Raw genomic sequence first — 14,237 nt, 5'->3', positions numbered from 1 at the left:
GCTGCTCCCTTTGAGCAGTGCAGTGTCATACCTGGCCTCCAGCAGCAGCGGTGTATCAGCCCATTTGGTTGTAAGAGTGGTTGTGACAGCCTTTGAGTCCGCACCCCCAGATGCGACAGAGAGCAGCGAGAGCAGCACGATCCACAGAAGCCACATCCTCAAGCCTACACCTGAGGGAACAGAAGAGTTGGGAAGTGAGGCTAAAGATTTCCACATTGCTGTTAAAGTCGAGCTCAAAATAAACAGTGTGAATGATAGTATCATCCCGCCCATTGTGCTATGCGGTAGTGAAGAACGGAGCCCACTCAGCCACCAAAGTAGATTATAATGTTATCTGGCTCTGTACGAATTGGCTGAACATCTCACTGCCAACAGAGATAAAACACAGAGGCAGATCCTAACAAACTACAAGCTCAGTGACCACAAAGATGCCATTGAAAGATGAAGACAATAAAAACATGGAAACGGAAATACAACACAATATGTAGCCACTGTCAAACCTTTAATAACAATAAATCATTTCCTTTAACAAATTCAGCTCTGTTTATGCAGATTTCCAAGAATGCAGTTAATTATCTCTCAAATAAAAACATACAGATATAACATACTACAACTACTGTGTATAACCAACATATATTATTAATTGTATATTAATAACATTTAGTTGCTTACACTCTGTCCTAATGCGTTGGTGCTACTGTTTGCTGACACTTTTATATACTAAAGATGACCTTTGAATTGAACATATTTAAACCTTGGTTTTCTTCATGGATGGGGCCATATGGACTTAGGGAACACAGGGATCAAATGAGGCCGTCTATGTGCAGTTCTAACCTTTGTACCGTGGTGCTTTTTTTTTTTACCTAGAATTTGCTTCAAAAGACCCTCCGTAGGATACAACATCTCAACTCAGAGTAAAAGCTCCTGAAACAAGGAAATGTTTCAAAGAGACCTCTGAAGAAAGAGCAACAGCGCTTAAATAGAAAACACATGTTGCCATTTTTACACATTTTTGCTTATCATATAATTTCATTTTTGCTTATCATATAATTTCATTTATGCTCTCATGAGTTCTTGCAAACAACATTTCCAAATGATATTATTTTTAGGTAACTTATATTTGGATTTCACCTTAATTAAACACCAAATATTCAGTGGCTGTAAGGGCACTGATTTTAACATAATTGGTTGATTTTATTGTATTTATATTGCACAGCAATATGACAAAAATAAAGTTAGCCTTCCTGAGCAAGGTCGATTTAAGTCCCCACCTCACTCGTTTATTGGTCACAAGCAAAAGGATGAGATGGTGGATGCAAGTGGGAGAAATGAGCTCCCTCAGAAGGGCGGCTGGAATTGCCCTTAGAGACAGGGTAAAGATTTTAGTCAATTGAGAGGGTCTCAGAGTAAAGCCACTGCTCCTCCACATTGAAAAGTGCCAGTTGAGATGGGTTGGGCATCTGATTAGGAAGCCTCCTGGGTGAGGTGGGTATGTCCTACCAGGAGGAGGCCGTGCGGTAGTCTCGGGACACACTGGAGCAACTATATCTCTCAGCAGCCCTAGGAAGGCCACGGTGTTCTCCCGGATAAGCTGGAGGAGGTGGCCTGGATAGGAGGAAGTCTGGGTTTCTCTGCTCAGGCTGCTGCGCCCGCAACCCGGCTCCGATAAACAGACAACAAAATAAATAGATGGAAGGAGTTAGTTCTTCCTTTGCGGTCTTTTTATGTTAGTCTGTTAACTAAACTACACGCAAAACTGTTTCAGTAGCAAGGACAAACAATTCTTATATTTTAATGGACAAAATGAGCGTTGTTTTTGCCTTTGTATGTATTTGTAAGACCACAGTATGGTGGGTGAACTCTAATTTCTGACGGCACTGAACGATCCATTATTCAGTGCCACAGGGTGTGCATAACAGGCTTTTATCAGCTTTCCACTGAATAATATTGAGATCTGATCAAATCCTGTTATTAAATAAAAAGTCTGCTCAAACAATAAATGGTTCCAAGTTAGTCATTTAAAATTAAAATAAACAAAATTAATATTATTGTTTTACACATATGTATGATTATGTGGTCTAGACTTTATAATCATCTTAATAGTAGGACACATTGCGCTGCTTCAACAAGTGTAGTGTCAGAAAATATCCTTAAGACTCCTTATTAACATCGTGATACCGCCTTCAGCAGTGCTGCCGACAACATAAGGCTTGCCAGGCACAGTAGGATACTGATAATTTGCTAAGAAATTCAAACACGGTTGTGAAGTGTTCACCTAAAGCAAGGTACCAGATAGGGCTGGGCCATATTATACCGTTCACGGTAATACCGGTATAATGTTAGGCACCGATAGGAAAATGAAATATCGCGATAGAATGGGAGTAAAACGCGCATGCGCAGTGCCTTTGTTTTCATACGCACATGGCCGATTGTTGAGTGAAACAGATGAACCAGAATTGGTTTGTAAAAATGGTGCAACTTCAGTGATGTGGAACTGGTTTGGTGTTTGTCCGTCAGATACACGACAAAGCACATTTTTTTGCAGAACATGCAAGCGGCCGTTGTTATTGTCATATTTGTCGGACTAAGATGCTCTTAAATCTGGGAGTAATCTGGGTCCTAAACTCTGTAAACTTCAGGTCAAACAACACTGCAGCATCACTTAGAGTTAAAAACTGTCTAAATTCTTTCATCTTTAATAAAACGATCAGCATTGCTGCTTTACCAGGTGTAACTATGAAGTTTAACTTCCAGGCATCCATGAAAACTAAAGTTATTACATTTAACGGAGTTAGACGTTAGCAGGAAGCTAGCGGAAGTTAGCTCGCTAGTTTCGCTAGTTACCTAAGCATGATATTGCATGTTCTGACTGAGAGATTTCTGAAAAAAATCAAACGTACAGTTCTGCTATCACTTCCAACATAAATGAAGACAGGAAACTAAACAGCAGTGACGTTTGTAGGGTTACTGAAGTTGGGCTAGCTGGTATATAATGATGTGCTACGTGATCGCTAGCGACACAGCTATGTTAGCATAACATAAACAGTGAAGCTGGAGGACGAACACTAACACTTTTCCACTTATAAAAGTTAACGTGAAGGTTCTTCATGGTTAGAGACAAATGCAATCGCATGGCAGGATGTTGTAAACGGACCAAACTTCAGTCAGGAGAACAACTGAGATAATCCATCCACAATATGAGGTTAGTCATTAATAGACTGCAACAACATGGGAATAGAGCAGCTGCCAGAGAATTCAACATTAATGAATCAATGGTACAGAAGTGGAGGAAGCAAGAAGAATGAGTTTAATAAAGTTTGATTTATCTGACTGCTTTGTTTCGCTTAATGTGCCTTATAATCCCGTGCACCTTATGGTCCGAAAAATACATACTGCACACTGCAGTTTAATGTTGCAAAGCACCTCTTTTTAACTTCAGTGGATATTATACATGGTTATGCTCAGGATATGTCAGCCCATTTCTACTGGAAATGCCTTTTGGTTAAACTTTCAGCAAGGAATTTGCATTTGCACTGTTACATTTTTATAAAGCTTTAATGTACATAAAAACCAGCTTCTTGTTTAAGTGAAAATAAATGGAAGGTTGTCTTTTTGCGCTAGTAATGTTGTGGAGTTGTATTTTGTCTCGCATCAATTATATCGTCGGTTATATCGTTATCGCAAATTTTCAAATATATATCGTGATAAATATTTTTGGCCATATCGCCCTGCTCTAGTACCAGATCATCTCCTCAAGCTGTGCAACTGATTCTACATGTTTGACTACTTAGCAATTATACAAGAATACACATAAATTAAATATTAAAGAAAAGAAACACCTGGTCATTATTTATCACTTCATGGGAAAAAAACTGTAATTAATCTAAACAAAGCTGGATTTTTAAACATTTTATTCCTCATATTATGCAGAATCATTTACCTGTGCAAGTTTAGCTGCAAATAACATAACATAATGCTTCCTATTCACGATTGTAAAAGTTATATTAGTTATATTTTATCGTATGTTAATATGACAATTTTTCTTCTTGCTTTTGGGATGCACAGCTATTAACCACACAGCAATGTCAGACCTTGCCGATTACCGTGTGGAAACAAAATAACATTTACCAAAGGTGGTGGCTGAGGTTTACTTTTTTTGTGTCTGATCATTTTTTGCCCTGGATCAGAGCTCAACAAAGACAAATAAACAGCAATGAAAAATTAATGAAATAAATAATTAATGCTGGTATCAGGATCATCTGTCAAATTTAAACATCGGTATGATGCCAGGTTTTCCATATTGTTGCATTTTAGAAATATTTTTTTAGGAGTTCAGTATTTAGAACGGCTTAAAAAAAAGCCTTAGAGCCTTTAAAGGCCTAAAGAGGATGCACCAGTAACCTTGTTTCTTTGTGTTACCTGGCTCAATAAACTCTAAAAACCTGGTCAGAATTAACAGGTATCAAAACAGCAGTTATCAGCTTTGTCTACTAACCTAGACCTTTCGCCTCAGGCTCTGTGCATGTTCACATATAGCCTGATACTATCAAGTATCATTTCACTCTTCTTCCACACAAAATTGATCAATCGAGTGCTGCCTACTTCAGTCAGAGACATTATTACAGGAACTGGTGATAGAGATCTCCAAAGAATAGACTATAAATATATAATGACAAAAGCCAGCACCAGTAAATGTAAATGTGTCCTGCCAGTTCATCTTTACAGCTGTTCAAATGCTTTTAAACACAAATATCTAATAAGCCAATCACATGACAGAAACTCAATTAATATAGGCATGTAAAGTTCTTCCCCATTCTGATGGCAGAAATGAGGAAGAAAGGAAATAAGACACAAATTACCACTGGTTGTAACCAATGTATGCAGAAGAGCATCCCTGAATGCACAAAACATCAAACTTTAAAGCAGGCTGGCTACAGCAGAAGGTACACAGTGAAAGAATGGACCCATTCTGCATCCTATCAGTGGTTCAGGCTGGTGGTGTTGCTGTAACTAATCCAATATCACAGTAGTTGGAAGTTATCTTGCTATGGTCAATAATGATACTCTGCCTGGTAGAAGGGGCGAGTGTGTTTTTTGGGCCAAAAGGGCGAGTTCAAATACCCTACCACAAAACAACCAATGGGTAGTGAACCAGTGGTTATGTATAATCTGCTGGGTACACTACACTTCATTGAAAGACACCTGGGTGACCAGCAAGTCAAACTCTAAATAACTCTAAGATATAAGGTCTGAGAAGACAAAAAGAAGAGACAAACTGACGAGGAGGAAATGCATGAACCCTTCATCGCCATATCATAACGTTACAGATTTCTTTAATAGTGTTACGCTTAATTACAGCAGAGCAGGATGCTGAGGCTGTAAACAAAACGTGCCATCATTTCTATCCAATGGGAGAGTTCAGCGTGGCTCATCCGTCCAATGAGTGCACAGTTTGGACATCCGGGCTGTCTCAATGACAACCCTCAGAGCTGTCATAATAGCTGTAATCACGAGTTAACTGCTAATTGTAACAAACACCTCACACGTTCAAATTTTACTGGTTTAACCAGCTCTAATGTCTGCTATATTTACTCTTCAGAGCCCATTCAAAGCCGGAAAACTCACGGCGAGCTAGCGCTACCTGAAATTAATGCTAGCTAACGCCTCCTGCACAAAAGCAAAACTGCCCGATTGCACCTGTTTTTGTTTACTTACACGCACAAATTGTCAAATTCTGTTGAAAAGACAATAAACAGCCTTAGCTACAAGCGTATGAAGCTCCACAACACAGAAAATTAATGATTTAGTCTCACCGAAGCCGGCTCGGTAGCTTCCTGAATTCATGATCCGCTGTGGAGTGGGCGGGTCCTGACAGGCTCATTAGGCAACCACAATGTTGCCTGTTCAAAATTACTGAACCTCTCAGCAATAAATGATTAACTAATAAGACGTGCCTTAGACGGTGAACTGCAAATTTCGCTGATAATTGATTCACTAATTAAAAACAAAGACTGTCAAAATCCTTTTTCTTTTTATATTCATTATTATTGTTGTTGTTAGTGTTGTTGCCTAAAATTATTTTCCTGATTTAAGTAAACTATGTGAAAGGACATTATTTTTTAAAAGTGTAAGAAGTGAGAAGCAGAAAATACATAATTTAATAAGCCGTATTATTAAAACCACTGACAAAAAAAGCAGCACCCACTTAAAGATATTTGAAAAGAAAGTATTGCCAGCTCTTGGCAATAGCACTAACCAAGGACTTACCATTGTCTCTTTTAGCTTGTTTCCCAATGGTCAGAGGTGGGAAGTAACAAAGTGCTTCAGGTAACAAACACTTTTTAATACGGGCCTGACAAAGGGTGTAATTATCTTAGAATTAAATGGAATTTCCACGTATTATCACCTGGAATTACAATATAATTATATTTACCTACAAATACTTAGTAGTAAATAGACTACAATAAGGGGGTAATAGTTCAAGATTTAACAAGAAAGAAGAATTATAGTGTAAGTCATTTTAAGTAAATTTCCAGGCATTTTGTATGGTTAATTTTTAATTTTACATCTTACAGTGTAAATATACTGTACTTTTTGGGGTGCCGCTGTATTATGTAGTAGCTTAACCTTACTTATACTATATACTACCTAATACTTCTGTGCATCACAGATGTTCCACTATTCAACTGTCCTCCTATATTACATATAAACATGTGATTAAAGACTGTTGTCCCTTTCCTACTTAGAAAAAATTAAAATAAACCCACCAGCAAAAACTGCAGGACATAGGCACATTTGATCTCTATATTAATGGAGATAGTCAAACTTGAGTTCTTTCTTTCACAATGATCAACCATCAATCAGAACTTTCAAAAGGACTGTGAGAAAACACAAATGATTAACACAAATGAAGAAAGACTCCAATAGAATATTTTTTAAATTTTTAATTGTAATTCAAACTCGAACACAGTTACAATAAACTGCTCTTATTGGCTAAAGACAACGTTATTTAGCCTTTTCTATTTGTACAGTTCAGTCATTTCTTTGCTTTTTGTGCTCTCTTCTTTTGTTCTTAGACCTTAGTTTTAAACAGTTGGCAAGTGATTACTGGAGGTTGCAAAGAGGTGTACAGTGCTGCATCGATCTGCTTGTGATTGCTGTGGTCTTCAGCAGTTTGCATGGAAGATGCAGACATGTCTGTAAACTACTCGCTGAACAGTGTTGAAACTGTTAATGAGACAAGCTGAAATAACAAGACATTCCTAGTCTACGGTAAGAATGAAATTACAAGAGAACTGATGTGAACTACAAGAGGGACCTGTTTGTATCACGATGGAAGAAATGGATGGACTACATTAGAAAACGCAGGCCAGTTTTTGCTTTTGCTTTAGATTTTGACTTTGTTAACTACTAGAAGACTAGAGGAAATATTAGTTATATTAGTTATATTAATGGAAACAAAAACACACTCCCTATATTTATTTATTTATTTTTCTTTCCTTTTTCTCTTTCCTTATGTATTTTTTATTTATGTTGTTTGTTATTTCCTGTTTTGCTTCTTTTTCTTTTTTTCTTCTTCTTTCATTCTTATTGTATGGATATTTTAGTTGTTTAAATATAGAAAAAAAGAAAAAAATATATGTACTGAAAGATAGCTGAAGTTGATGGTATTGTATAGTGATTCTAAAATGTCAATTAAAAAAAAAAAGAAAAAAAAAGAAATTACAAGAGAATTAAAAACGTCATACAGTTAGAAGGAAGTATTTATGTGTTGAAAATGTGTTTAAAAACAGTAAAATGTTGTCTTGTTTAAAAAGTGGTTTATGCTAAGTATTTGTAGGTAAATATAATTACATGAGATGAGATGAAAGAACCAAAAAAAGCATATAGTTCATGCATTATTTATTATCTTTTTGGTGCAGATGTACAGAAGTTGTGGTTGCTGTATTACGGCATCTAGCTTATGCTACAAAAAAGGAATGAAAGGGGTTGCTTTTGAAAGCATATCATTTCAACTACAACATTTCCCTGTGTAGTTTTTCTGTGCAGTGTGTCTGCTAGTTAAATGTGCATCTGCTGTGTTTCTCAGAAAGACAAAAGAATGACTGATAACTTTACTCAGAGATGGAGGAAGAACCATCCGTTCTCTTCTGCTCATCCTCATAAGGGTCCTGGGAGAGCTGAAGCCTATCCCAGCTAAATTTTGTAGTTTTGTAAGTTTGTAATTCCTTGCATTTTGAATTCTTGTATTTTTATATTAGTATGACATGAGGTTCAGATAGCTTTTCACAAAAATACCCAGTAGAAATGTCTTCCAAAGAGCTCCTGTTTACTTTTATACTTTGAGGACATTTCAGAGTCATTACTTTTTAATTATTACTTGAGCAAAGAAATTGAATCAGTATTTTAACCTTTATCTGAATATTTTTTTAACACAAGCATTTTTAAGTGTAGAATGCCTGTGCTTTTGCCACCTCTGCCAATCATGCACCCTGCTGTCTCCTGTTACAGTGCTTTTTTTTTTTTATATATACAGAGGTTTCTCTTGTCTTATTTATTTTTCTTTTAAAAATGCACTCTTTTCACTTTTCACTTGAGCCGAACGGGTTTGCACACAATTTCGTTCTACTTAAAGCACAATGACAATAAAGATTCTGACTTCTGTTACCGATGTAACTGACACATGCACAAGATGCACTTCATAAAACCAAACAGGACCTTCTTCCATTGCTCTATGAGTGAATTCTGACACCCATATGTCCACTATGGGCCTTTGACAGTGGTCAGCATGAGCAGTCGGAAAGGTCTTGAACTATTCCCAATTTCTTAATATTTTGGATAAATATTTATTGAAACACGAGGAAACATAAATAGGAATACAGTAAATCAGGCATAAGCAGAGTTTGTAAGATTTTAACAAGCTCGAAAGTCAATATTTGGTGTGACAATATTTATTCTTCAACAGGACTGTAGAGCTGAACTCCAGGCAGTCTCTGTGGGCCTCCTTTCTTTCTTGATTCGTGTGTGTCTTGCACATCTTATGATTTTGTGTTCATAGACCATATTGCATAAAAAGAAAATCACTGATACATTCATAAATATGCACGGTTTGTATGGTTAAATAAGTTTTGCTTCGAGTATTAAGTTTATGATTGTATTATTTTCTTAATTTATATAAGAATTCATGATGCTTATGGTTTATAAACAAAGTTTAAAAGTCAAATCTGAGTTTCTAACACGCTATGTCTGCTCCTCATCCTCACCATCACCCTCAGGGCGGCCATTATTGTTCTTGCATATTCACTTCCATCAGCGTCTATGACTTATATCTTCTGCTGCACAGACAGCCTGATGTTGTTTTCAACCTTTTTGGTGCTATGGCACATCAAAGGTCAGAGACTAAGGGACATCGTAATGACTGTAAATAATGAAATCATCTCGATAATAGTCCGTTTAAATAAGTATCCAAACCTATTTGTGTTTATAGACCTGCATCAGTGTAATTATAGTACCTTGGCTGAGTTGGCAGAAGAGCATTATGTTACAATGCATTAGGTTAAATGAGGTTTATGATATGTGCAATGATTTGATATATAATAGCTATTTTCTGTTAGTGTTCACTCTAACAGTCTTGTGGATATACTGTGTGATTAAGTAAAACATTAAATGGTTTTCGAGGGTGTACACATGTTAGTGTGCTGTCTGATGGTGTTTTATTAGAACTAGAAAAAGATAAATAAATCTATTCATCCACATATAACTGACAACCTACTTTAAAAAAAAGGTTACATTAAAAAGCAGAGTCATTGTGGTATTTTTAAACTACTCTTTCAACTGCTTGAAATTCACTGGCTTCCTCAAAATCTCTTGCTTACCTCATGGCATACCAATTAAAAACTGTGGGCCTAACACAGAATAAAGCTTAATGCTGCCTGACGATGGCTTTGCTAAGTTTTCAACTGAACCTGCTACCAGAACATATAATTCCTTGGAAAAACTGTCAATTGCCACTATATGAGCTCACCTTGTGTCTCATCTTGAATATCTGGAGTCTGTTGTTGAAATTAAGGGCCACAAATTTCAAGTTGTGCTGGGTCATTCTGATAGATATGGAGTCACATTCCACATTGCCTCACTTTCTTTACCAGCTGCTGATAGGTGAACCAAGCAACTTAACCTGTTACTGACTTTACACAGCTGACTTCCCTTAGTTTGCTTACTTTCCTCCCTTTCTTTTGTTTTTGATACGTTTTGCTTTTCTGGGAATACAAAGGACTGGACTAAACTATTTTGTCGTACTTTGTAAAGGGTGAAAGGGGCATTAGAAAGCCTACACAATCCTTTTAAATCAAGGTTCAGTCTCCCAACTTATTTATTCAGGCAGCTTAATTATGATGCTAATTACTTGAAACAAAAAAGTTCATTTCAGCCTTGCAAGAGCCCCTCCCGCCAGCATCCCCCTGGCTCGTCAGTTCACTTTACTGCCGCTGTTCTTCAACACGACCTGAAATGTCTTATTCAGCTTTCAAATAATTTCTTTAAGTCGTCTGCAGGAATAGTTCTCCAGGCTTCTTGAAGGGCATTCAAAGCTCTTCATTGGATAGCTGCCTTTTGTTCCGTTCTCTGTCAAGTTGATTGCACACTGCTTCCATATTATTGAGGCCCACGCTCTGGGGAGGCCAATCCATGACTGACAGTGTTGCATTGTTTGTTTTCTATCCAAGTATAGTTTTACCACATTGGCAGTGTATTTGGGATCATTGCTATGTTGAAATATGAAGCTGCTCCCAACCTGCTGCTCTCCTCATGGTATTGCATGGTACATTAAAATCTGACAATGCTTTTTTATGTTCATAATAGACACTCACTGTTGTACCTCTCTCATGACCGTCTCCATACACTTTGTCTATGTCAAATTAGGATCAATCTTTACAGTCCATGACCCTGATCTCACTCAGATACTATACTTGCCCATCAACTTCAAGGAAAAATGGTTCAATTGGTGCCAATACATCCAACCCCTTACACACGTTTCACTATGATAAGACACATGTTTCACTTCCTAATGTTGTGACTGATTAGCATGCATATTCTGAAGTCAAGTCTCCGGTGCTGATCCAAATCTGAAAAACTCACCTGTTGTAGAACTGTAAAAGAGAGAGCATTGTTCAGTGTGTAGTGGCTGTTGAGCTATATGTATTTGGGATTCTAGGTATTACTCTGAAATGCAGCTCCTGGAATTACATATTCTATATGCACAGTGTAATAACCATGGGAAATAAATCCTTCATTCATACCTGTCCTTTTGGTTAAAAGTATTTGTTATGTGGTAATGAAAAAGTAGATAAACTGAAAACCCTCTTATTTTGAAAGGAGCACCTGGGATCATTTTGTAAACCTTTACCTTGAGTTTGTGCGATATCTTTTAGATAGACAATCCCTGTGGGGCAGATTTGGTAAAATGTGCCAGACTGCCTTTCTACCTGTTGTGTGGTCTTGATAAAGAAGATGAAAGGTACGGAGACAGTGTCCCAGGGTGCAGAGACATGGCTCTTGCATTTTCATTTACTCGCTCTAGCAGCCTAAATTAAATTGGACAGTTGATCCTCCAGAGGGAGCAGTTCCAGGGTTTGATTTAACATTATATAAAAAGCAGCAACATTAATTATCCTTCTGGTTTTGACCTTCATTTTGACGTGCCCATGCGGACAGACTCGCAAAATCTAACACATACACAGAAAACTCAGCCATATCTCTATTAGGACAGGCCTAAACATCCCATTAGTCCGCATAAGTATAGCTAAAACCCGTCTCACACATGCACACACACATTGCCCACAGGGCCTGTTCATCTGTCAGGAAGGTGACATCTTCAGATGAATTATGGGAGATGGTTGCCATCTTCTCTGGGGTCACATTCGAAATGGCGAGCTCGGGCTGTGGGCTCCCTCTCCTCACACTCGCACGTCAGCCATTTTAGAGGTTGAAAGCCTCGACGGGGGACCAAAACGACCTCAATTAAACCTCCATTAATATTAATACATTTTGTCGTTTCACGTGAGTTGCTGCTAATTAAATGTGTCCCTGACTGTATAATGAGGGTCAGCTGGGGTCACTAACATGAAGCTAATTCACCACATAACAGCGACCAAACACTCTTTGCTGATCTGAGCTCGCTTCCTATAAATACACCCGGAGACGAGGACCGTTTTGTTTACACCCGTATGTAAACATCTGCGCAGGTTCTCAGTCATTCAGGTCACAGTAGTCTCGAGAGCTTGAAAAGAAGGAAGGCAACTGGACTTCATCACCACAGCTTAACTAAACAATGTAGCATATGCTGTGCAGGGCAGTGAGGAGTGCTTGGATCTCTACGCAGGAGAAACTTCACAAATGCATGGTGGTGGCTTACGTCAACCACCTACAATGCATTGCTTCAAGCCCCACTCACAAATTTACCTCAGGTGACGTGAGTAAGTCAGCCAAGGTCTTACAGTAGTTTCACCCTTAACCCCCAGTGATGGCAATGATCCACACCCTCACATGATCAATAACGGGTCAACGATCACCTCTGAAGGGGACAGCCCCCACTAGGCTTTAGCTGGGATTCTCCAGCTTTTAGCTTTAGAACTGAAGAAGCCTCTTGAACGAGAGGTGAAACGTCTCCACAACTTAAAGGTACAATATGCAGTATCTCACCACTAGATGTCAGTAGATTGCAGGCTGGGTGAACTGAAAGTGGATAATCCTGGCTTGGTGGCTACAGTATGACAACTCTGGTCATTCATCTGCAGTGAGTGTAGGCTGTCAGTTCGCTGTTCGCCTCAGCTGTTAATATATAGTCACGTTTATTTACTCTTGCACAGAAACTCTTACATGGCGCTTTCAAAAACCGATGCCTGCACCTCTATATTTTTAATTGATTAATTCAAAGTTCATAAGAATGCATTAATTTGTTGGGAAGCCTTAATTACACCCTGATAAATGTATATGTTTGAGTAAAATATTTGCTTAGTCCATTAAAAATGTTCAAAAAACAACATCCAGGTGCTTTCTTTTGAGAATGCACACGCTTAATGAGCGCATCACTTTTTCCCTGCACTGTAGCGTTTTTTTGTGTTCTCTGAAGGATCCATGTGTCACTTAATGTGAATATGTTATCCCTTTTAAACAGCCTTTTAGATCTCATGGGCTGGCCCAGCCCCTGCGGGTTTGTGTCCTGTTACATTTCCCCAACATCAACATTTATCAGGCTTTTATGTTGAGGTTAATAAGTTTGCAGCAGATCAGCTCTTTATGAGCTCCTGTCCCACAGCTCCAAAGCTACACACACACACACACACACACACACACACACACACACACACACACACACACACACACACACACACACACACACACACACACACACACGCGTGCGTGCGTGCGTGCGTGCAAACAAACATAATGAACACACATTTTTCAAGCCTAATAGGATTGTGAGATCCTTCAGATTGGACTCCCACTAGTGTAAGTCAGCAGAGCACTGCCTGGGAGGTTAGATTCTTCTGTTCAATCCTGCAGTATCACGAGAGGTGATTTGGTGTTGACCTGGGAGATTAGCCAGACGTGGAGTGGAAGGTCAGATAACAGCCCCAGATGGTCCATCTAATCATATTTATTTTATTGCTAAAGGGAAAAATGCGTACTCCCACTCTGGACTGCTGTCTCTCCCTCACCGCCCTCCGCATTCACAATCTGACAAAACAGGGTACTGAAACTCTGCAAATTGTTTGTGTAGAGAGATTTATCCACATTGTATATCTGGCGATGAGGGTCTAAGCCATGCCACTGCTGGAAATGACTCAAGCCCGGACACAAAGACCAAACTCCATCGTGACCAGCTGCCGGCGCCAACAGGGCAGTCCTCCAGAACTACAATAGCCTGGCTCGATGCACGTAAGGGAGCAACTCGGTATGAACTTATCTGCAGAATTCCACGCTGAAAATAAGCAGTAATAACGCCAGAGTTTCTTTGTTTGCACGGCGCACGTATGGGACCAGCACTGAGGAGCTGTAGCCAGTTTGACCTGCTAATAATGGACTGCAGCCAGAGTCCGTACAATCAACTTGGAGCTGGATTCCCACTGCAAAAGCGAGCGAGCGCTTTCTCTCCCAAACACTCACATGCACACGTTCAGCCGCACAAAAGCTGTCCACCCCTCTGCAACGGTCGAGCCATTATTGTTTGTCCAGTC

The 14,237-nt window shown here is 38.8% G+C and overlaps 1 protein-coding gene across 4 annotated transcripts in view; it reads right to left on the bottom strand.

The window, feature by feature from the left end:
• uggt1 (UDP-glucose glycoprotein glucosyltransferase 1) overlaps nucleotides 1-5,902 on the bottom strand; it is a 32,860-nt gene extending 26,958 nt beyond the window's left edge. For 2 of the 4 annotated variants that reach the window (XM_026151289.2, XM_026151290.2), the window contains exons 1-2: nucleotides 5,814-5,902; nucleotides 32-170 (exon numbers count right to left, since the gene is read on the bottom strand). In XM_026151289.2, coding sequence (XP_026007074.2) covers nucleotides 32-170; nucleotides 5,814-5,844 — 170 coding nt within the window. In that variant the 5' untranslated portion in view covers nucleotides 5,845-5,902. Of the gene's footprint in view, nucleotides 1-31; nucleotides 171-1,500; nucleotides 1,681-5,715; nucleotides 5,735-5,813 lie in introns of those variants that run through there. The other 2 variants (XM_080293887.1, XM_080293888.1) reach the window with 2 other exon arrangements.
• Nucleotides 5,903-14,237: the final 8,335 nt, after the last annotated feature.

The sequence above is a fragment of the Astatotilapia calliptera genome, chromosome 19 (genome assembly GCF_964374335.1).
Source record: "Astatotilapia calliptera chromosome 19, fAstCal68.1, whole genome shotgun sequence".
In the NCBI taxonomy this organism is placed as follows: domain Eukaryota; kingdom Metazoa; phylum Chordata; class Actinopteri; order Cichliformes; family Cichlidae; genus Astatotilapia; species Astatotilapia calliptera.
This window is presented reverse-complemented; position numbering and strand designations above follow the sequence as displayed.